This window comes from Schistocerca gregaria, chromosome 1 (genome assembly GCF_023897955.1).
Source record: "Schistocerca gregaria isolate iqSchGreg1 chromosome 1, iqSchGreg1.2, whole genome shotgun sequence".
NCBI lineage: Eukaryota > Metazoa > Arthropoda > Insecta > Orthoptera > Acrididae > Schistocerca > Schistocerca gregaria.
In genome coordinates, this window is record NC_064920.1 from 856,967,866 (window position 1) to 856,993,572 (window position 25,707).

Sequence of the window (25,707 nt, forward strand, 5' to 3'; positions counted from 1 at the left end):
TTTGTTTGACTGATGTGACTGCTAAGTGCTATACCACCTACTGCACTCCCCTGACTTTAGCCCTCGTGAGTTCAACTTAATCTCTAAGCCGAAGGAAACACTCCACGGCATTCGCTTCAGAACTCCTACAAATTCGTCGGGCAATAGACCGAGCCTCTCCAACTGTCAACACAACTGGCACTTCTAAGAGTATCTTACGACTTCCACATCGCTTGCAGTGAGTTATACACAATGCTGGTGACTACTTTGAAGGTCAGTAAAACTTTGAAACAAGTATCTATTTAATAGTTGCCACTATTAAAAGTTCCAACCCTCGTATTACAACAAAGGCCTGTCTTGTTGCGACAAGATTTCAATCACCATTTTTCTCCTCCGATTGAGAAAACATTCTGGTGGCACCCACCTAAAATGTTAGATAAAATAAGAGAAATCTGGGCTCATACAGAAAAATTAATGTGCTCGTTTTTCCCGCACGCAGTTCGAGAGTGGCACTTTATTGTGAATAGCAGAGTAAACACGTAGATGTAGATATAGATTCCATTAGAATACTCTTCCAATTCTTCTCACATCTCTGACACAATTACCATTTCGTCAGCGAACTTCTAAGTTTCATGCAGAGATTTGTTAGATAGTATATTGTCTGATATTTTACGTTTATACATATGCTTATTTCGGCTTTATTAGCTTCGTCAGTACATCTGCAAACAGTCGCATGTATTTATATTTTACACACTGTACATGGTAAACAATAATAAAACGGACAAACTGCGGTGACGGATTCTGACTGGAAATGGAGGAAAAAAGGTCCTTTGAACATGTGTCTGGAAATGGATGATGTACTTGCATCTACACTAAATCGTCCGGGAACACAGTAAAAAGCTGTAACGCAGCCACGTCACAACAGGTGTTCAAAGTGGCCCCCAAGGTATGCAATGCGCGCGTTCACACGTCAGTAAAGAGGATTGATGACAAATTCCGTAATTGTGATGCTCTGGTGAAAAATCCATTGACAAAATCCTACCTGTGGAGGGAAACCGCAGGTGATAACCCTTGTAGTAGTTGCAGGTGATAGGGATAGCAGCGGTTGTCATGCAGGATACATATAAAAGTATCATCAAAACTAGACATGATTGTCTCAATGGGAATTCCGCGATCGTTCATTAAATAAAATATGGCCTTTCAGTCTTCGATCGCTATTCTTTATTTTCATTTACCGGTTTCGGGCTAGCTGCCCATCTTCAGATCATATATTGTAGTTACAGAGTAACTTGTCCGCACTGAACACTCGGTTCGCTAAGTCACAGCGAACCGAGTGGTCTGTACGGACAAGTTACTCTGTAACTACAATATGACAGCGAACCGAGTGTTCTGTACGGACAAGTTACTCTGTAACTACAATATATGATATGAAGATGGGAAGCTAGCCCGAAACCGGTAATTGAAAATAAAGAATAGCGATCGAAGACTGATACACCATATTTTACACATAACAGTACCTTTGCTTACATCAAGTTGGGGAACCGCTGCCTGTTGCTTGCACTAGAGTTCGTCTCAATATCCCGTAGAGCCTCCAAATCTGGTGTACGCGCATTCCTGTACATTCGTCTGTCCGAAAGGACCCAAAAAAGAGCTAGAAATGTTGTGTTATGTGCGTGATGTCTGTGAGGGTACTTGTTTTGGTATAGCCATGCTGCCTCTCGATCGTTTCCACCTGCTTGTCCGTACTCAAACCCATCCCGGCTTGTTCCTGACAGGAATGTCGGTTCATTCTGCTGCTCCGTACGCCACGTCAATCACACATCCGAAAACGTACGAGGAACACACGTCAGATGGTCAGAGGAACTTTCATTTGCAGCGCCGTCTACCGTCGCAACGATGCATTTCAGGATATACGTTCATAGAACCTTTTTCCTCAATTTACAGTTAATCTGTCCGTGCGTTTGTCGGTTTTACTAATGCTAAGCCTGAATAAAGATTATTTGTGTTGGATGCTGTACTAACGTCCTGACGTTGTAAACGGACGTATGTTAACTCTGAGAAAACAATTGCTGCTGTCCGTAGTTGTCGGCTGTTAAAATTTTTCAGTAACGTTTTTAAAGTTGTTCGATGATTTTATGTTGCATTTATATTATAATACATTTTTTTTATTATTGTGACAATCGTTGAAATTCAAGTTTTACAGCTAGTTGTATACTCAGAGATATTTATGTTGTTGCGAGTCGTGTATTTATGGAAATTTTATGGATGTGTTTGTAATCTTTTGTGTTTTGGTTATCCGTTATCCCTATATGAAATTTCAGTAATTTTTTTTTAAACTGAGTATCCTTGAAATCGTTTTGTTCATTCAGTATATCTTCGGGATAATCCTTTGTGCGAACGTATATTAAGCAAAGCTATTTCAAGCGCTCACAGTTAAAAAAAATTTAAATTGTATATATTGGTATAACGGATAACCAAAACACCAATGATTAGAAACACATCAGTAACAGAATGAGATTTTCACTCTGAAGCGGAGTGTGCGCTGATATGAAACTTCCTGGCAGATTAAAACTGTGTGTCCGACCGAGACTCGTACTCGGGACCTTTGCCTTTCGCGGGCAAGTGCTCCCGAGTTCGAGTCTCGGTCGGACACACAGTTTTAATCTGCCAGGAAGTTTCATATCAGCGCACACTCCGCTGCAGAGTGAAAATCTCATTCTGGAAACATCCCCCAGGCTGGGGCTAAGCCATGTCTTCGCAATATCCTTTCTTTCAGGAGTGCTAGTTCTGCAAGGTTCGCAGGAGAGCTTCTGTAAAGTTTGGAAGGTAGAAGACGAGGTACTGGCAGAAGTAAAGCTGTGAGTACCGGGCGTGAGTCGTGCTTCGGTAGCTCAGATGGTAGAGCACTTGCCCGCGAAAGGCAAAGGTCCCGAGTTCGAGTCTCGGTCGGGCACACAGTTTTAATCTGCCAGGAAGTTTCACATCAGTAACAGTTCCATAGGCACACGACCCACAACAAAACAAATATCTCCGAGTAAGCAAATAGCTGTAAAACTTGAATTTCAAAGACAGACAAAATAATAAAAAATGTATTATAATAATCGAGAAACATCAAATCACCGAAGAACTTTAAAACGTTACTGAAAATATGTTCCAGCCAACAACTACGGACAGCAGTAACCAATAGTTTACTCAAAGTTGACTTACGGTATGTCCATTTACAACGACAGGACGTGAGTCAAACATTTAATATAAAAAAACCTTTATAAATTATATGTTATGTAAAATATTAATAAATGCGATTATTTGCAGATGTACTGATGATGGTAACAAATCAGAAATACGCTTGTATACAAAAATAAAATATCAAGCAGCATACTGTCTACTAATTCTCTGCATAACGTCCTACTGTGTCATAATATATGCTCCAAGTCCCATAATACAGAAACTGCAAGTTTTGATTTCTTATCCCAGTACCCTTTTCTAAATTTCTGGTTGTATTCACTTACTGCTTACCCAGAGTGCAGGTTACATCACTTCATTGATTGAGAACAATCACTTCTTACTTCCTTCGGAAGTACTACTTTGCTTTTATTTTCTTTGACATTTATAACAGAAGGCTGGTTTCTGCAGAAGTGCAAATAACGTTCCGCTCTCTAATTTTATCTCTGATACTTTCAAAATATCAAAGAGTGTAATCGAGTCAACATTATTATAAATGATATAAACGATAAGTAGTTATTACCTAATGTGTTCCTACACTTCTCCAGAATCCAAACTGATCTCCCCCGGGGTTGGCTATTGTCATTTTCCCCATTCATCTGTGAGAATTAGTGTCGGTATTTCGCAACCATCACTTATTAAACTAATTCGGTAATATTCACACATGTCAGCAGCTCCCTTCTTTGGAAAAGATATTATTATCACATTCTTAATGAGTTCTGAGGATTTTGCTAGACTCTAATACATGTAGCATATCAGGTGACGTAGCTAGACAAGAAAATTAAATTTACTGTATCTTAGTTACATGGGTAACACGGGGGTTTATTTTTTTATTTTTTGAAGGTCTGATTGGTTGCGAAATTAAAACCACAGTGAACATCCGATGAAGCCTCATGCAACGTGTTGTTCGGTGTCTCTAGTATGCCCGTCCATTGTATCCCATTGCACTTTTCAGTTCTGAGTGCACAGTGAGCATCTAAGAAGCGTAGAACAATAGTCTCCCGCCAAAGTGTGAAGTGCATGCTATCATTCGATTTCTTCATGTTGAGGAGTTCCACCCTATTTCATGCAGCCCACGTAACGTAACTGTCAAGCCTAACAGCAAAGTGCAGTAATGGCGCAGGATCTTTGAAGCAGGATGCACAGACATTCATGAAGCGGGTAATCAGGGAAGGAATAGAATGTCAACAGACGATGTTGTTCTGCGGGTGGATCAGGCTATTCGAGAAAATCGTCTATCATCGAACAACTATGATGGGCAATTCAGAAAAGTGTAGAGGAAATTTGTCATCAGGCATCGTCCTTCTTTGTCAAAGTTGTTACATGGAAGCTTTGTCCCAAAGCTTTCACATACCATATTTGACGATATTATATGCTCATCCCCTTTTGGTCAGCGTACTCACGCTCTTACAGTGTATCGTAACTGGAGACAATATTCAGTACTACCAGTCACTGCCTAGCTAATAGCTTTTACCTTCACTTTCATTACAGGGATGGTCGTTATTTTTCTGCAGAACTGAAAGCTTCGAAGCTGACTGGAAAGAGAAGTTTACTTTAATGGACAGGGAGAAGCATCCTAAAAATGTAACAGCTGAAGACTGATTCCCAGCTAAGGTAGCCAGGAACGGAATTCGATTCGCCCACCCCTACACCTCGTTTGTGTCTATTTGTAAGCCTTCCTTTTTGATAGTTCCAGAATCATATCATGGAGTGGGAGAGGTTTCCTGACCTCCCACACCTTAGCACCATCGTTTAATAACAACAAAATCCGCACGAGAAGAGGTTTCTTTAAACTTGTTGCATAATTTTTACTGGACTCATCTCGCAATGTCTGCCACTATTGGCAGCGAGATTCCCGCTTTGGCAGAAACAGCCAAGTTTGCAGTGTTAAGATAGAGGATACCTGCTGCTGGAGGTACGAAGATGGCAGACTCGTTGCTAGTCGAGGGTTGCTGACATGTAGTGGCATGTCTCGACCTTAGTACTGAGTACAGAGGACGAGCTGGACTCAGTGTCTCCAACCATTACTGACGCCATCTCTGCATCCACGGTGCATGAGCGTTTTAAGAATGGGCTGGCACTGCAATCGCCCATCAGGAGCTAACTGCACAGTTCTAACGTTTTGCAGATAGCTATTTTCTTTCATCGTGCACACTGGTGGCGTTACAGGTGTTTGTACTTTACCACATTCTTTCTTTAATCACTAAACAGTCTTGCAGTCACTTGCCATATCTGTGTATTACTCTCATAATTAAGCCTTTATCGTGGTTACCCAGCCAGGCCAAGATTAAGTTTATCAACTATCATTCCTTATCCATTTACTAACTGCTCATTTGCGTGTGTCAATGGGTAATTCAGATTTTGATGCTTTATGATAATGTAGCTGATTGCTTCAGTGACCTCTTGTTTCTGCTATGGGCGATCCTTCCTCTCATTAACGTATTCGTCTGTGGTGCAGCACCAATATTTTCGTACTTATTAGGCGATCCCTAGTAATTATCATTCAATAAGACATTTCCATTTGTGCAACATTATAATTTCGTAACAATATACTATTTTCTTTCATCGTGCACACTGGCGACATTACAGGTGTGTGTAGATACTTTTCCACGTTCTTTCTTTAATCACTAAACAGCCACTTGCCATATCTGTGTATTTCATAATTGAGCCTTCAGTTGGGGCTCTTACCTTCTCTGTAGGCCGCCCGTGGTGGCCGAGCTGTTCTAGGTGCTTCAGTCCGGAATCGCGCGACTGCTGTGGTCACAGGTTCAAATCCTGCCTCAGGCGTGGATGTGTGTGCTGTCCTTGGGTAGGTTAGGTTTAAGTTTTTCTAAGTTATGGGGGACTGATGACCTCAGATGTTAAGTCCCATAGCGCTCAGAGCCATTTTGAACCTTCTCTGTAGGGCTACGGCATCTCTGGGGTACGCTAAGCAGCACAACCGAAACCCCACACATCTGCTCCGCTGCACACTGCAGCTGCAACAAAGAAGACCTTGCGGAATTTTTGATCGGAAGCTCTAAAACGTCAACCGCACAGCCTGAGCTTGGCACCCTCCGATTTTCATCTTCTTGCTCACATTAATGGGTTGCTATGAGGACAGCATTTTGACAGACAACCGGCCGCAGGCGAGAGTAGAGAATTGGCGGAAAGCACATGAAGCTACCTTCTATGATGAGGGCATTGTAAAGTTAGTACCATGCTACAACAAATTTCTAAGTCAGAGTGGTGACTAAGTAAAGAAGTGTGCAGCTAAGCGATGCAAAAAAACATTTCGGACTTTCACTGTATCTTACATTTCGCGAGAAAAAAATAGTCGTTATATTAAAGACTAACATCTTCCTTTCTTTTAATTTTCAGCCAGGGTGATACTTAGTAAAAAGTTAATGGCCAGTATCCAGAAATACTCGCAAAAGTGTGTTGTGAACCGAGAACTGTGGAAAATGTGATCTCTTCACGGTGCTGTGACGCGGCCGTGGCCGGCAGGTGTGGTCGGAGTGCGACGAGGTGCAGGACTACGTGACGGTGTACGACGGCTACACGACGCGCGACCCGGTGCTGCTGCGCTTCTGCGGGGGCGGCGAGCCGGTGCCTGAAGCCGTGAGCAGCGGGCCCGAGCTGCTGGTGCAGTTCTCCACCGCGCCCTACGGCACCTTCCTGCAGCAGCCGCCGCCGCCGCTGCCGCTGCATGGCTTCCAGCTGGACGTGCAGGTAGGTCGCCTACCCTGCAGCCAGCACGTCCTCTGGCCACTTCACGAGCGCTCCTCCCCCCTGAACACAGAAAAGCCCAAGTACGTGTCTCGGAATTCTCACAATCCCGAAGTTATCCACTTTCACGAATCAAACCCGTTCGACATTGCAGTCAAGGACATGACAGTGCTGTTTAGGGACCTAGGGGATAGGTCAACAACACGTCACCATACCTGATACGTTATAGGGAAACCATTGGCATTCAAAGCAACTTCCAGTCATCTCGAAATGGAGATATACAGGGTGTTACAAAAAGGTACGGCCAAACTTTCAGGAAACATTCCTCACACACAAATAAAGAGAAGATGTTATGTGGTCATGTGTCCGGAAACGCTTAATTTCCATGTCAGAGCTCATTTTAGTTTCGTCAGTATGTACTGTACTTCCTCGATTCACCGCCAGTTGGCCCAATTGAAGGAAGGTAATGTTGACTTCGGTGCTTGTGTTGACATGGGACTCATTGCTCTACAGAACTAGCATCAAGCACATCAGTACGTAGCATCAACAGGTTAGTGTTCATCACGAACGTGGTTTTGCAGTCCGTGCAATGTGTACAAATGCGGAGTTGGCAGATGCCCTTTTGATGTATGGATTAGCACGGGGCAATAGCCGTGGCGCGGTACGTTTGTATCGAGACAGATTTCCATAACGGAGGTGTCTCGACAGGAAGACGTTCGAAGCAATTGATCGGCGTCTTAGGGAGCACGGAACATTCCAGCCTATGACTCGCGACTGGGGAAGACCTAGAACGACGAGGACACCTGCAATGGACGAGACAATTCTTCGTGCAGTTGACGATAACCCTAATGTCAGCGTCAGAGAGGTTGCTGCTGTACACGGTAACGTTGACGAGTGCTACGGGAGAACCAGTTGTTTCCGCACCATGTACAGCGTGTGCAGGCACTATTAGCAGCTGATTGGCCTTCACGGGTGCACTTCTGCGAATGGTTCATCTAAAAATGTGTCAATCCTCATTTCAGTGCAAATGTTCTCTTTACGGATGAGGCTTCATCCCAAATTGATCAAATTGTAAATTTTCACAATCAACATGTGTGGGCTGACGAGAATCCGCACGCAATTGTGCAATCACGTCACCAACACAGATTTTCTGTGAACGTTTGGGAAGGCATTGTTGGTGATGTCTTGATTGTGCCCCATGTTCTTCCACCTACGCTCAATGGAGCATGTTATCATGATTTCATGCGGGATACTCCACCTGTGCTGCTAGAACATGCGCCTTTACAAGTACGACAAAACATGTGGCTCATGCTCGATGGAGCTCCTGCACATTTCAGTCGAAGTGTTCGTACGCTTCTCAACAACAGATTCGGTGACCGATGGATTGGTAGAGGCGGACCAATTCCATGGCCTCCACGTTCTCCTGGCCTCAACCCTCTTGACTTTCATTTATGGGGGCATTTGAAAGCTCTTGTCTACGCAACCCCGTTACTAAATGTAGAGACTCTTTGTGCTCGTATTGTGGACGTCTGTGATACAATACGCCATTCTCCAGGGCTGTATCAGCGCATCAGGGATTCCATGCTACGGAGGGTGGGTGCATGTATCCTCGCTAACGGAGGACATTTTGAACATTTCCTGTAACAAAGTGTTTCAAGTCACGCTGGTACGTTCTGTTTCTGTGTGTTTCCATTCCATGATTAATGTGATTTGAAGAGAAGTAATAAAATGAGCTCTAACATGAAAAATAAGCGTTTCCGGACACATGTCCACATAACATATTTTCTTTTATTGTGTGTGAGGAATGTTTCCTGAAAGTTTTGCCGAACCTTTTTCTAACACCCTGTACAGGTCCTATATGATTTTCAAGGGATCTCATACCAGCGTTCCTGCAAAATAGTGGCAAGTACAATGAACGATGGTGGAGGTGGACAGCGATCAAGGACTCCTCTCTGCAAAGCAAAATATAAAGGCTCAATAATATTGAAATCTGGTGACTGTGGTAGCCAGGGAGATGCGACACTTCAGCAACATACGACGTAAACTGCTTGAATAGGGTTGGGGGGGGGGGGGGAGGCGTACTCCTGGGAAACGGCGTCACCATTGGGGAGCAAATTTGAGATGGATCTCACCAGACAAAATGATCTCTAAATCGTTGACAGTAATGCGGCCTTGCTAAGTACTCATCTGGCCCAGCAGATGTCAAGATACGGCTACCCAAATCATCACTGATCCCTAATTATTTTACGCTCTTGGGACGTAAAGACGGCCAGATATTAGTGTGAAAAAGACTCATCCGACCATTGTTACATAGTCCACATTTCACGGCTACAGTGCCTGTAGTGAACACGTGCACCGGTGATGAGTGATTTTGGAATTACAGCTCGTTCAATAATTTCCTGCTTATGAAGATATCTCCATGTTGTTTTGGTGTTGACGTGGTTCACAAGTACGACGTTCACTCCTGCAGTGACTTTTGCAGCTGTTTAGAGTGACAACCATCTCGCAAGACCGTCCGTCACGACCACTCAACACATACTTCCGTTCGCATTGTGACTTAACGGATGACATCTTTCCGCTTTCCATGTATGCGGTATAAATTTCGATATGGAGCTTCTTGAAATACCAAACACTTCTGCGCCTTGGTTAGGGAAGTAACAACCGTAGGAGCACCGACTATTTCTCCACTTTCGAATTCACTTAGTTCCAACATACACTCACAGCTCCACAAGGTCTGTTTTGACCACAGTCGACACTTGCAACGTATTTGACGACATTTCACAGGTGCACATTCAATAGGGCAACTTGCAGTCTTTGCCAGCATCTGGATTAATATTTAACCATATTTTGGCCCACCCTCCGTTCTTGATACTTCACGTGGAACATGTACACTTCAGGCATGCATCACAACAGTTCTAAAATCACTCATCTTCTGTATTCTATACACTGACAGTAGAAAATCACAACTCCAAAAAATAATTAACATAGAGAAACGAAATTCCTCGAGTACATTTGTTCAGGTAACCTATTTAGTGATCAACATTGTAAGACTGCAGTTTAATGTAAGCGTGAGATAAGTCATCGCAAATCTGAATGCTGGTGCATTAATAACCGGATTCGAATGATTAGTGCAAGCAGGCAAACGTGCATGCAATGTGTTACACAAGTTCCAGATCTCAATTTGTGGGGTTGAGTTCCATGCCAGTCACACTTGGTCGGTCAATGCTGGTTGTGGATAACGCCGCAGTTTTCGTCCAATGATGACCCACACATTCGCGATTGGAGACAGATCTGGCGATCGAGCAGTCCAAGGCAACATGTTGATACTCTGTAGAGCATGTTAGGTTACAATAGTGGAATTTGGGCGGACGTTATCTTGTTGGGATGCACCCCCCTGGAATGCCGTTCATGATTGGCAGCGCAACAGTTTGAATTACCAAGATCCAGTGTGTCTAGCACGCTGACAGGTTGGTTTCAGCCTCTCAACTGCCGTCCCCTTTTATCCAACACACAGTCATCACTGACATTGAGGCAGACCCTGATTTCAGCAGAAAACACAACACACTTCCATCTTGTCCTCCTGTGAGCTCCCGCTTGACGCCAGTGACGTGGTTTGAGGTCAGTTAAATGCACACTACAGAGCCTCTGGCTCAGAGCTGTCCTTTAAGTAACTGATCTGAAATAGTTCGTTGTACCATTCTGGTGCCAATTGCTTCTCAAATGCAGCTGCAGGTGCTGTATGATGCGTCGTAGCCATACGCCGAACATGATGATCCTCCCTCTCGGTAGTGTCACGTCGTCGTCCGGTGTCCGGTCTTCTTCGGTATATTCTCGGACCACCGCTACCAGCAATCATGCACAGTGGTTACATTGCTGCCAAGTCTTTCTGTAATAGCGCAGAAAGAACATTCAGTTTGTAAGTAGGCTGTTTAGGTTTTTATGTTGGTAACGCCATGTAGCGCTCTATATGAAAATCACTGACTGTGCTGCGTGAAGGCTGTGGTTGGTTTGCATTGTTGGAGTAATATTCGCCATTGTAGTGTTGGGCAGTTTGCTGTCAACAGCGCGTAGCGTTGCGCAGTTGGAGTTGAGCCGCCAGCAGTGGTGGATGTGGGAAGTGAGATGGCGGATTTTTGAGAGCGGATGATCTGGACGTGTGTCCATCAGAGACAGTACATTTGTAAGACTGGATGTCGTGAACTGATACATATAATATGACTTTTGAACAATATTAAGGTAAATACATTGTTTGTTCTCTATCAAAATCTTTCTTTTGCTATCTGTGCCTATCAGTAGTTAGTGCCATCAGTAGTTTGAATCTTTTATTTAGCTGGCAGTAGTGGCACTTGCTGTATTGCAGTAGTTCGAGTAACGAAGATTTTTGTGAAGTAAGTGATTTGTGAAACGTATAGGTTAATGTTAGTCAGGGCCATTCTTTTGTAGGGATTTTTGAAAGTCAGATTGCGTTGCGCTAAAAATATTGTGTGTCAGTTTAAGCACAGTCATGTAAAATTTTTCTAAGGGGACGTTTCAAGTTTCTCGTAGCCCTGTCACACGACTTCGTTCTAATTTAGTGCCGTCTTTGTCTCTTTAAAGGCGTTCTTGACTAACACCTACTCACCACGTCCAATCTCAAAGATAAGTGACGCTCACGACCGTTACATTGTATACTTAAAGAAAATCTGATTTGCATCCACATAGTGGCGCTACTAGCGTATTCTGTACAACTGCCGCGAAATTTGAATAGACATCGTCTTTCGCTTATATCGCACAACTACTCTTTGGTGTTTGCCCATCAGTGTAGCAAGCAACGCGGGATAGCTCCTCTGATGCAAATGAGATTGCTACCAAAAGCACTGGCTGGATAGCACTTGGCAATAAATTCAAAGAGCATGTCTTGACTGTCAAAACTTTTTCTTTATTACGTACAACAACAGTCTTCTGAGACGTTCCTCCCTTCTAGTCCTTGGAGCTTCAGTGAGGTCGCGCCGAGTCCCACTCGCCGCCGTGGCGGAATTCACTCACTGTTTGCAAAGTGCGGGGCGGCGCAGGAAATACACGACGCATCGCTTCGTAGATTAACTCGGAGAGATTTATTGCCGGATCTGGATTAATCTTCTGCGATGTTTCACTGTTATATCTGTCTACATAATTGTCGTCAGCCTCGAATTTCATCCTCGCTAGGGGGGGCGAGGGTTGCAGCGCGCTACGAAAATCCTCCCTAGCACCAAGTCTTCCCCTGTAAGCGTTCTCAGCCCGCCAACTAGAGACAAGCAGACACTGTCGTATTCGTCCCGAAGTCTGAAACAATGTTACTTTCCAAGTAGCTAGTGAACACCTGCGTGTGAGTTACCGCTTTCGTTCACTACCACTGATGATTCAGGCGACAACACTGCGACTTAAAACAGTCCCAAAACAGAAGTAATTGTAGTGCTTATCAAATGAAAAAAAAAACTGTTTTTCAATGGATGTGCTTGTGAGTGACTGATCTTTGTAATACATGCTATTAATCAGCCATTTACGTCACAATCTCCAAACTACAAACTCGATGTAACATCGACTCGATTTAGTTGCCAGTGGTTCCTCTTCGGGATATGTCTTGCTTCCTGTCTCGGTGGCCGTCTATAAATGAGGCGTTGCTGCACTCAATCATGCTGAGTACGAGTGGATTCACCGATCATATCGTAAGTGCATCGAGTCCATGGATGTTGACTTGCGAGGACTGGTTCTCTTTCAAAGGAATTTTAAAAATATGCTCTGGGAACCTGCCACATATCATCATTTCTGTACTTCAGTCTCACACAGTGATTGATCACGAATGAGGACCACAGACCTGAGTGATCGGTCACCCCTTCTTGGCTTGTGTCGACGTTATTCTCAATTTACGAGGCCAATCGTCTGTTTAGTCGTCTAAGGACCAATTAACGTGTCGAACAGCCAGCTGATGACTACCATACCGCCGGCCGCGGTGGTCTCGTGGTTCTAGGCGCGCAATCCGGAACCGTGCGACTGCTACGGTCGCAGGTTCGAATCCTGCCTCGGGCATGGATGTGTGTGATATCCTTAGGTTAGGTAGGTTTAAGTAGTTCTAAGTTCTAGGGGACTAATGACCACAGCAGTTGAGTTCCATAGTGCTCAGAGCCATTTGAACTACCATACCATGCAACTGTTACAAGTCTCCATTATAAGTCAAACGTCCCTTGTGCGTCCTTCACTTGACAAGGACGCTGTACGACGCCACGTTATTAATCTGCCTGCGCAGGAGATCTCGCCCATGCTGTGTAGCCTAGTTGTGCTCAGTGATGTCCATGGCAGAGGTGAAACTGTCAATGAGGTCATTTCGATAACCCATTTATAGGATTACAACCAGCAACGAGGAACAGATTTCAAAAAAAAAAAAATGTAGGTGAACCATTCAACTTTCAAATCGCTTTGTAGTATTGTAGGATTGTAGCAGAAGTTCCAGAACACACCAAATTCTCTCTGAAAGATATGTAGACGTTCTACTTAGTTTTTGCTCATATCTCAATTTGCCTGTTCATAACCGATCCTTCATTATCGTTACACCTTACAGGTGCCATTTGTCAGTCTCGAAAATGCAAATCATTCGGAACAATTGTAAATAACTACGCTGAAGAGTAACGGAGGGAAAAATTTGGAGCAGGACTTAATACAGACAAGGAAGACAGTGTGTATGGAGACGAGGGTGATTAACTCGGCTTTGCCGCTGTAGACCAGCCGTGCATAGTCAGCTGAGAACCCACAAGTCCACGCGTTATTTGGTTTAATCTTACCTGGTCGTCTGGGACAATGGTCGATACTTTCATTTTGGCATGGTATCAAGTTGATTGTATCACGGAGCTCTTATCGCGACAACCCTCAAATTTAATGTGTGGAGTTATAGATATTAACTACAACCCAACTAACACTTAAATATCGAAAAATAATAATATTGCCAAAACGTTTCCGCATTAAATATGTTTATCACGAAAGCGTAGTGCCTTTCTTGTTGACTGCACTTCCTTTACCTCTTCAGAAGGAAAACAGTGATACTGAATGGTGGTCGTTATTATTTCCTATTTCCTCAACTTCATTGTCCACAGAAGACCTCCTCAGCTAGACAAGCAAACATTGCTCAACTAAGCTAGTAGTACAGATAAGTAAATTAAAGTCAAAATTTTTGTCAGTCTAGTTATCACTCTCGGTCATGTGCACACGGTAGTCAAGGAAATGAAAAGTCTTACAGTTGCTTCCTGATAGTTAATATCGGATACTAGAACCAGAGAGCACTATTCATGTTAGCGAAATGTAGGCTTTCAGGAAAGAGTAATTTCTCCGGAGATATCGTATATCAAGAGGCACTCCAACTGCAGATTCCTGCCACTGTTGAAAGGCTTCTCAATTAATTTGTAAGACATTACCTTCTCTGTGATCGTTTAGATTCAATCTGCGCTCTAAAATATTCACTTCCGCAATTTCCGAGAACAATAGCAAAGCTATTTAGAATAGCTGGGAAATAAAAAACGGAAAAGTTCTTTTGGTAGACTGAGATAGCAAAGCAAGATATGATGCGCATGGCTTAATCCCACCTTCGCCCTTTTTTCCTTTTTTCACTCGTATAAAATGCTCGTTCTACTTGGATGATAAGCGTACATCTCAGTCAAGAGGTACACCAGCCACACTCACACACGCATCAAACCTCGACTGCAGATTTCCGTCTAGCGTCGTTAACACCACGTCATCATATCTCTCTCATTGCAACTGGACGTAACCATTTACAACTCATATTACGCCGTGTTTCGGTAGTTTCTTTTGAATCCATCTCCATTATTCAGCTTTGCAGCGCCGTTATTCTTCTGATATAATTGTTTCTGTCCCGTTACGCGCGGTACTGGCTGCTCGCAGTGAAGATACAAGTTCGAATCTGTGAATAAATGCTTTAGGTTTTTGTCAAGAACAAACAGTAAGTTCCATCGAAACAAGATTTTTGTAACCGCATCTGTGGTAGCTATTCCAAAATCGACAAGATTCTTTTACCAGAGTCTATATTCTGAAAGGTAATAGGCCGTTTCTAGAATCATTACCACCACTAACACTGTGATAGTGATCGCAAGCCATCCTATCGACATTCACAATTTTGATTTGAGTAACTAAGCTCTGTGTAATTTATAGTAATTATATAGAAACACATTGAAAAGTCATCTCTACCTCCATTTGTTAGGACTTTGTACTTGATCACTAATTAATATCTTTAATTAAACTGATCTCAACGGCCTATGCAGACGCTTTTGTAATCGATAGATGTGTACATGACTATATACTCTGAGGTAACAAAAGTCATGGTACAGTGACATGCAGGTATAAAGATGGTGGCACTACCACATACACTAGATATACAAGGGCAGCGCATTAACGAATGTGACATTTGTGCTCAGGTGAGTAATGTGAAAACGTTTCCGACGTGATTATGGCCGCGCCACGGCAATTAACAGACTTCGAATGCGGAATTTGTATTTGGAGCTAGACGCATGGGACATTCCATTTCGGAAATAGTCAGGCAATTCAGCATTCCGAGATCCACAGTGTCAAGAGTGTGTCGAGATTACCAAATTTTAGGCATTATGACTCACTACGGAAAATGCAGTAGTCGACAGCTTTCACCTAGTGATCGAGAGCAGTGGCGGCTGCATGGAGTTGTCAGTGCTAACAGACAAGCAAAACTGCTTAAATACGGTAGAAATCAATGAGGGACACACGACGAACGTATCCGTTAGGATACAGACGTTAACTAGCTATGGTTGCAGATGATCGACCAAAGTGCCTTCGCTGCAGTGCCTCTCCTGGGCTCGTTACCGTATTGGTTGGACTCTAGAGGACGGGAAAATCGTGGCCAATTCAGAGAAGTCCCGATTTCAGTTGCAAGAGCCATGGATCCAAGTTGTCAACAAAGCACTCTGCAAGCTTGTGGTGGCTCCGTAATGGTGTGGGGCTGTGTTTACATGGAATTCACTGGGTCCTCTGCTTCAACTGAACCGATCATTGACTGAAAATGATTATGTTAGCTACTTGAATCCCACTGACAGCCATTCATAGACTTCACGTTCCTAAACAACGATGGAATTTTGTTACGGATGACACTTCGCCATACCACCGGGCCACAATAGTTCGTTATTTGCTCGTAGAATATTCTGAACAGTTCGAGCAAATGATTTGGCCACCTAGATCATCAATCATGAATCTCATCGAGCGTTTATGGGACATGATCTAGAGGTCAGAGAATCCTCCACCGGCAACACTTTCGCAATTATGGACGGCTGTAGCAGCACCATGATTCATTATGTCTGCAGGGGACTTCCAGTAACTTGTTGAGTCCAAGCCACTTCTTACTGCTGCACTATGCTGTGAAAGAAGAGTTCCGACGTCATATGACTTTTGCCACCTCTGTGCATAGAAGTATGTGCGTGTTCAAAATTTTGCTATCCTAGTTAAATAAAATTAATCAAAATAGCATTGTCCAAAACCATCTTGTGAGATGAACTGTATCAGCCAGTTTATTGTTGGTTAGTGAAAGTGCGCGTAGTGCCTGGGTGTTCGTACAGAAACGTATGATTACCAAGTAAAACATTAAGTGACCTAACAGTGATATCATCAATGAATATTATCGTAATGTCCACGTTGTTGCTACCACTTTCATGGCGTCCTAACGCAGTTATTTTTAAAGACTACTAGTGCAAACTAGCATTGGAAGAGCAGTGCCTCAAGAACTCGGTTGGTATCATCAGGACTCAGCTTCTATACAAAGATGAACAACAGTGTACAACATACAGAGAGTAACCCACAAAAATAAAATTATGAGATTGTTATATTGATAATTATTGTGTTGATAACTATTGCTTTACATTCGCCTAATCACAACTGAATATAACAAATATTTTTTGTTACGATAATCACAGCGTCATAGTGTCATCTCGTGAAGAAAAACGTGTAGGAAGATAAGGACACTTTGGATATTTTCCCGCCATTAGTATTTGTATGGCGTGAGAACGGAGAAATTATTGAAACTGTTAAGAATTTCAGGTTCTGATGGTCGAATCCACACCCACTCAGGCAAAAATGTAAGGTAAAATGAGCATAAACGGTGTAAAGTGAAGTGTGGTGTGACCACCCCCCCCCCCCCCCTAGTAATTAGGGATATCCACCTGCTTTTGCTGCCCCTAGGTGTGAGTATGGTGTGATGGCGTATGTTCGTACCTACACTCCCCTACTATTCAGCAGGTTTAGGGCCAGCCACGTGCGACGAGGTCTTGAAACCAGCCGTCGCTTCCCTGACTCAAAATTTCGTCCACTGAACGTGACTAGGATATGATTAGTTGGTTCTGTTATCATTATGATTTGGGTACTGTCATTTGCCTTAACTTTTGTACAGAGTTCACTTCACTGACATGTATCTGTCCTTCACAAACGCAGTTTCTTACAGGTAGCTACTCGTCTAGACCCTCAGACTATGCTTGCAGTGTACTTGAATTAAAGAAACCACATCTCATCACATGATTTTCTTTCTGTACTACTTCTTTATCTAAATCTATACCCTAGAAACCACCTCCTAATGTGTGGCGCCTCACACTTTTCCCATTTTTCCCTTTTGCTTTTCCAGTCGCGAATAATTCGCAGAAAGAACGATTATCGGTAAGCCTCCGTGTGAGTTCGAACCTCTCGAATTTTATCTTTACGATCTTTCCGCGAGATATACGTAGGGGCATGCATTAAATTTATTGAGTCTTCTAGGAACATACCCTCGTGGAACTTTAACAGAAAATCATACCGTGACGCAGAACACCTCACTTGCAGTGCCTGCCAGTGGTGTTGGTTGATCATCTCTGTGACACTTTCGCGCTTACTAAATGAAGCTGTAAAGAAACGTGCTGCTCTCTTTGTATCTCCTCTATTTCCTCTGTCGATCTATCTAGTACATATCTGATGGTCAATATTCAAAAACTAGCTTAGTACCCGGCGCTTTACTCACGTTTGCGTACTAATTACATTAAAAGAATAATTTTATTTACACATATTAGGACTACTGACAAATGAATTTATTAATGAGCCGTTTCTTTTCTATACAATTCCGATAAAGTCATTCTGTCGTGGTGACTGTTAAATAGCTTTCTTTGATTTAGTTCACAAATTGCAAAACCTTCTAAACTTTTCACGCTAATTAAGGCATCTTAAGTATGATATTTTCCGAACGCATTTCTGATCCAAAAACGATTCTGATAGCTGGAGTCCAAGATTTTTGTTAATCATGCCTTTCAGAAATTTGCAGCCCGTAACATGTATTTCTTTATATTCAACCGAGAAGCGAAATACCAGTTTTCATGGATTTAGCAGTTTTTAATAAAACGAAATATTTTCTTAAAAATTTCATCCCCATTCCGAAAACTTCATCAACCAAGGAAACAAAGCATCGCATTTATAGGAGACAATGCCTGTATACGCAGCAGCTAACTCTGTCTTCTCCATTCGTGGCCTGGATATTAGTTTCGTAATTTTTTGTGATGTAGCCGTACGTTACATAAGTAAATAATAAGATGTCGACAATCTGAGATTTGGAGCCGTGGGAGAACAAATTGAGAACAGTGCCCCGTGTCCAGAAATTTACTTGAAGGCCGTTAAAGGAATGGAAATCAATAAGACACCTCCTTCATGTGATCGTTGGGTAGGCGTGTCGCTGACACAAAATATTTGGTTGCTAGTCGTTCGGCCACTGTCAGTCTTCTCCGATAGTCGAAAACAATCTTCCGTAGCCTTCGATCATAACTAATGTAATGAAACGAACGTATGACAAAGGGGCCAACATGGCTACATCAAGTACAAAATGATTGCATGTACACGCAGGCCAAGTATTTGAAGAGCCGTAGCAGCTGTTCATATGTGGCTAGGTGGAATGCTACTCCGCAGGGAAGCCATCGACGGAATGCTGCCTAAGGATGGGAAAAACTGTCCTTAAAAACCGATACCGGTATTTTAGTTCTGAATAACTGGTATCTTTCGTTATTTCTTTAGTCTCTGTTCTAACGGTGTTTTTATTTTCTTTACCTTTTACTAATAACCGAGTAAATAACCGAAATATTAATTATCCAAAGCAGCAAAACCAAAATTTTATATATTTTTAAATAAGACTGTTTTAGCAGTAGTTCCCGAACATCCGTTGTATTCCACTGTTGAATTGCATCAACCCTAGTCTAGAAACATTATACGAAGTGACGTAGCAATGAAATACAATGCTTCATTTGCTTCAAAAAACTAAAGATTTGTCTGATTTCCTATTAAATAAGGCAAAAGAAATTACGGTAACAGTAATAAATTAAAAAATTAACAACAATTCATTCATAGCACACAATAAATATAGAAAGCTGCTGATCTTCTGGTTATACCTACGTAATGAGCCTTTATCTGATTGTAGTTATCTGATAACGAACAAATTGACACGAAAAGCAGTTTTTTAACCACAATTTTCACCCTTTAGCATTGACTACTCGTAATGCCCGTACAGCGATTTGGTCCCGGATTACATTATTTTTGAGTAGAGTTTCATAAAACTGGTATCAATAAGAAAATACTGATGTTTTCTGTAGTATTCAATCACTTGCCACTTTACGAGACTACCAGTGAACGATGGACATATGACTAGAAGAGGTACACCACGCACCGTAAGGTGACTTCCGGAGTACGTATACAGATGTAGATTCTCGGTCCGGCAAACAGTTTTAATCTGCCAGGAAGTTTCATATCAGCGCACACTCCGTTGCAGAGTGAAAATCTCATTCTCGAAACATCCCCCAAGGCTGTGGCTAAACCATGTCTCCGCAGTGTCCTTTCTTTGAGGAGTGCTAGTTCTACGAGATTCGCAGGAGAGCTTCTGTAAAGTTTGGAAGATAGGAGACGAGGTACTGGCAGAAGTGAAGCTGTGAGGACGGGGCGTGAGTCGTGCTTGAGTAGCTCAGTTGGTAGAGCACTTGCCCGAGAAAGGCAAAGATCCCGAGTTCGAGTCTCGGTCCAGCACACAGATTTAATCTGCCAGGATGTTTCATATCAGTGTACACTCCGCTGCAGAGTGAAAATCTCATTCAAGACACCTCTTCTATCACAGATAAGTCTCCTTTTCTAGATCAGTCAAAACGCGCCCTTTGGACTACTACATTTCTTCTGTAAAATGACCAATTTCCACTCTGAGCAAAAACAAACTAACTTCCATTCTAGAGTGACCCTTCTTCTTCATCTGGAGTAAACAAAGCACGTCTACTAAAACAAAGAAGTTCCACTTTTCATACCAATGCTGCCATTCTTCTAAACCAGACAAGAGTTCCTTCTGAGTGAGCTATCGATGCACGACTCGCGACCCTCCATCTCATCTGTACGGGGTAGCTGCAACAAATCTTTCGCTACTCCACGAAAAACCAGTGATCGTGACAATGAAGCTTTGTTGAAACATTTGTAGCGACATACGAGTCAACCATTGAATGTAACATTTTAATTTCCACACGAGAGGGCAAAATATGTTAAGTGCGTGTCATGTTTACATTCCACGTTACAATTGTTGCACAGTGTGACGACCATCTGCGTCCACGACAGGCTGGAGTCGCATTAGAGATTGCTATACTGCCGCCTGAAATGTCTGAGGTGGAATGTTGGCTACTTCCCTCGCTTTGCTCGTCTTTCACCTTCAACAACGAGCGTTAAGTGTCCCGCTGATAACCCTTGTCCTTCAGGTATACCCGCAGCCAGAAACCACACTGGTTCAGATCTGGTGACCTTGGTGGCCACGCGATTTGATACGATCGGCCACTGATTCGGTTTTCTTCCAATGTGTTACGGAACGACCTCACCAGCAGTGTGAAGTGAAGCTCAGTTGAACATCAAAACAGTTGAGTCTAAAGCACTTCCCTCACGTAGAGCAGGGATCACATTTTGAAGAAGCAGATCACAGTAACGTGTGGGTTTACCGTGCTTACCCTTGACACCGAGCGAGGTAACGCAAGGTTAGGACAGAGGACTTGCTTTCGAGAGGACGATGGTTCAAATCCGCGTCGACCATCCAGATTTAGGTTTTCCGTGAATCCCCCAAATCGCTCCACGTAAATGCTGGGATGGTTCCTTTGAAAGAGCACGGCGATTTCCTTGTGCTCCGTCGCTAATGAATTCGATGTCGACGGGACGTTAACACTCCCCCTCACCAACCTTCCTTCCCTCCTTCATATCTGTGGCTCTTGGGGTCCGACTTCCTGACCGAGCGAGGTAGCGCAGTGGTTAGACACTGGACTCGCATTCGAGAGGACGACTGTTCAATCCCGCGTCCGGCCATCCTGATTTCGGTTTTCCGTGATTTCCCTAAATCGCTCCAGGCAAATGCCGGGATGGTTCCTCTGAAAGGGCACGGCCGACTTCCTTCCCCATCCTTCCCTAATCCGATGAGACCGATGACCTCGCTGTCTGGTCTCCTTCCCCAAAACAACCCCCCCCCCCCCCCCCCCGACTTCATGCTACGTCGCCAAACCAGTACCGTCGTCTAATGGCAAGTCATGACATTAACACTAATAAAAAGGCAAATTCTGCAGTTCCAAGTCTGAACATCAATTCTATAAAGCTGGGTACCCGTATGGTAAATAGTTTTCTGTCCACACTGGATCAAGTAGCGAAACTATAATTACAACCGCCATGTACTTCCGCGCCGGCCGCGGTGGTCTAGCGGTTCAGGCGCTCAGTCCGGAACCGCGCGACTGCTACGATCGCAGGTTCGAATCCTGCCTCGGGCATGGAGTGTGTGATGTCCTTAGGTTAGTTAGGTTTAAGTAGTTTTACATTCTAGGGGACTGATGACCACAGATATTAAGTCCCATAGTGCTCAGAGCCATTTGAACTCCGGCCGGCTGCGGTGTTGTGAGTACATCTGCTCTGCGGCAGGTGCACAGCACACAAAGGTGAAGGACGCGGTACGAGTCAATTGCGTGTGAACAGTACAAAGCTGGTCACACTCCGCTAGTTTCCGCTGATCGTGAAATTCACAAGCGCTAGCACAGTGCGAAAAGTGCCATAGCAGTGCACGAAAGGAAATACGTTGCAATTTTATTTTGCTCGTAAGTGTGTTTCATCAGGGGGATGTGACAGGAGACAAATAAGAGTAAAACAAAACGGGGCTGCGGAGTGACGGCAGTAAAGTAAGAGGAGCCGCAGTAATTTGACAGCAGCTCGCTGCTCCTCCACACGCCTGGGACAGGGGAATAGCGCCATGGAACGGAGCCAAATGCGAGCAGCGGCGCCTGCGCGTAATGAGGCGGGCGCTCCATCTCTGGCAGACGCAGACTCGCAGGCAGTTCCAACAGCCGCCACAGCGGCGCTAGCAGCGCGCAAGGCGGAACGGCGGCACCCTGCGTCCTCTTCTTACTGAAACGTTTCTGCTTAAACAAGTCGTTTACAGAGCTTCTTCCAAACTTCTCTTTTCCCCCGCAGTCTACCTTTCTGCATCTCCTCCCGTTGCAGTCCTCTTCTGTTTACATCGTCCTTCACCTGGTCTCCCCATCATATTCGTGGTCTTCCAGTTGGTATTCGTCCAGATTCTGACCTTCCAGGACTCTTCTCGGGAGCCTTTACAGTCCCATTCTTTTGCTGTTGCCAAATCGTTTAAGACTATTACTCTCCATAGTTTCTTTTTGGGGTTTGAGCTGCAGGGTGTTCCGCGTCAGTTCATTCTATATCCTACCCCTTCTCGTCATACTGAAGATCCCTGTGTAAGGTGTCTCTTACGTGAGGAAGACATTTTTGCCAGTTTTAATATACTGATGTATTCACGATAGTTAGAAAGTGCTGTAGTCCGTAGCCGGCCATGAATCGGAGAGCATTTCCCATGCTGGCTGGCTAGGTGACGAAGCGACCATATGTCGCCCGTAGTGGGGTAGGGCTCGGCGCTGGACTGTAGCAACAAGCGTTAGCCTGGGAAATATACATGACGAGAAGTACCGCCATCTTGGCGCCAAAGTCACCTATTTTATTTATTTATATTTAATAATTAAAGTCATTTATGACACCTTGAACGCTAGGAGGAGCCTCTGGATGTTTACAGCCGTTTATCATAATTTTGCCTCGTTAAAATTCACATCCGTTCATTAACCAACGCATATATTAGTAAGTACTAACTTGTTCGGAAATCCACGAACTGTGACGAAACTAGTAAGAGATACGCACTGCGCGCCAAAGTCTGCAGTCGGCATTAAGAGCTCTTCCTGTCTTGTTCGATGGTGGCCATGCTCTCGGTTACGAATAGTTTGAGACGTGAGTGTTTCATTATTGATCTAATAGGAATAAAAGTGATATTACGGCATTCTGCATGTTAATTTCGAGCAAATAGATACCCCAAAGTTGATCGACAGCAATTTCAGATAATTAGCTTCCACCGACAGAGACATCCAATGCGCCAATGAAGAATCTGCACGGGACGACATTTAGGAGAGCTGCACCGCGCACGGGTAGGAGGAAATCCGACGACACGACCCACCGAGGCGGATCAAGGAAGGTCCGACTTGCACTCGCAAATTCCGGGCGGAAATGCTGACCAGTCATACTGTACCCTCTACGGACTCGCTGCTAAGCTGAGTAATAACAGTATCAGTTTAGAAGCGAGGGGATCTTGCACCTTGTAGAAAGCGCAATTCTGTTGCTTGTATTCTGCACAGACCTTTCTTTGTTCAAGTCGAGCATTTTGATCCGTAAGCCAAAATTGGCACACAATATGACTTGTGCATCATGATCTTTGCTTTGGCAGTTATTTTCCAATTTCTAATTATGTCAGATGTACAACAACAAAATTTCAACCAATTTGTTATTATCTTCGAAATTTCATCCTTGATATTTCCTTCCTTGGTCAATTTACTTCCTAGATATTTCAAAAGATCCGCTTCTATAATAATTATTCCATTGCGAATTACATACTTCATTTTTTCATTTTTCCTGCTGATCTTGATTACTTCACTTCTTGTCAAGCGTATTTCCATTCCTGCTTCTTCAGTCACTCTCTAGCACGTGTGTAGTGGCTCTTTTAATTTCTGCTCAGTTTGTTCTCAGATCATAACATCAAGTTCATATGCTACGTTTTTCATATGATCAGCTGTTGACCCTTGGTAAACTTTCTTTACGATGTTGTCCACGACTATATCAGAAGCACAAGTGGGACCTCACTTCCTTGCTGCACCCCCCTGTCTGTTATAAGCCATTCTGATTTATTGCCATCTAATATAAACAATTCAAATGTTTTTGTACATTTTTCTGAGTCTCAGTTGCTCTCCTTTTGACATTCACATCTGTTCTGACCTTGCCATATCTCTTCCCTTCTAATAGTGTCATGAGCCATTTTTATATCTATGAATGCAACAACAATGTCTTTCCCAAATTCCCATTTCTTTCTAGAACATATCTGACTGTGAATATGGCATCTAGATCTTTCAGGTCGGAATCCTTGTTGTTCCGCTCTTAATTGTGGGTCTATCTTATTGCTGATTTTCTGTAAAATTATCTTTTCTTTAATCTTTTTGCAGTGGCACAGTAGTGCTATTCCTCTGTAATTGTCAAGGAGGGTCTTCATACCCCTCTGAAAGATATATACGATAATTGTCTTTGTTTAATCATCAGCAATCTTTCCAACTATCTATACAACCCTCACTACTCTACACAGTCAGTGAATTCCGATACGTCCTGTGGCTTAGATCATTTTCACTGTGATGGCATCTACTGTAGGAGCTTTGCCATTTTTCATTTCTAATACATCTTTCTTTACATCCAGCATCTGTAGATCTTCTATTTCCTCTGTGATGGTGATAGTTCTTTCGTCTTCCTTTATTTCACCATATGCATTTGTTTCATCCTGTCCTCCATATAGTTTTTCAAAATATTATTTCCATACTTTCAAAACTTGTTCTGCCTACAACCCGGTTTTTCCGTCTTTGTTATGACTTTTGAAGTGTTTTCATTTTTCTTCCCTCTGTTTTCTACAACGCGGTAGAATATCTTCTTGCCAGCCTTAAAATTCTCTTCTGTTTCTTTTCTGTAATATTTCTTCGCTTTTCAACACTCAAACGAGCCTCAGGTCAAAACAAATACCCTGCGACTAAAACGTGAGAATGAGCTTGCGACGTCACACTCTCCAGGGAGCTGAAATGTAACCAGTAAAAGATATATAGAGTAACTGAAAATTTGGTAGATTTTGGGGCCAGTAATAACACGGAAATTTCAGTTTGTTAATGAATGTTTAATATTGATTGTTAATTTTATGTATGTCGGGACAGCAGATGAGTGATACTAAATACGTAGTTATAGTAAGTATGGAGGTAATTTTGTATCATTTTCCTGGATTGTTAGTCCACTTCATTAAGAAGTTAGTTATGCATTCCAAGACGAAGTTTTCCAGTAAATGTCAGCTCTTGTGGCTCCAGGTGAGTCGCACATGGATACACCATAGATGCGACTGCCTAGCAATCTAACGCGTCTATGCCATTCCAAACCGGTGGAAATGAACATACACGGATCAACAGTATTCGCACACCCTTACATAATGCAGAAATATCCTATAGATGTTGCTAAAGGCGCAGCCTTTCCTCTCCGTTTCTGCCCAGAACTTCCTCAGTCCTTACCTTATCAGTCCACCTACTTTTCAACTTTCGTCTGTAGTACCACATCTCATATTCAGGTTTTCCCACAGTTCATGTTTCACTACCATACAACGCTGTATTCCAAACTCACATTCTCAGAAAGTTC

The 25,707-nt window shown here is 43.2% G+C and overlaps 1 protein-coding gene across 1 annotated transcript in view; it reads left to right on the forward strand.

Annotated features, from left to right (window-relative positions):
- Window positions 1–25,707, forward strand: part of LOC126278200 (uncharacterized) — a 483,044-nt gene that overhangs the window by 300,279 nt on the left and 157,058 nt on the right. The window contains exon 6 of the mRNA XM_049978165.1: window positions 6,688–6,912. Within this exon, the coding sequence (XP_049834122.1) occupies window positions 6,688–6,912 (225 nt within the window). The remainder of the gene's footprint in view (window positions 1–6,687; window positions 6,913–25,707) is intronic.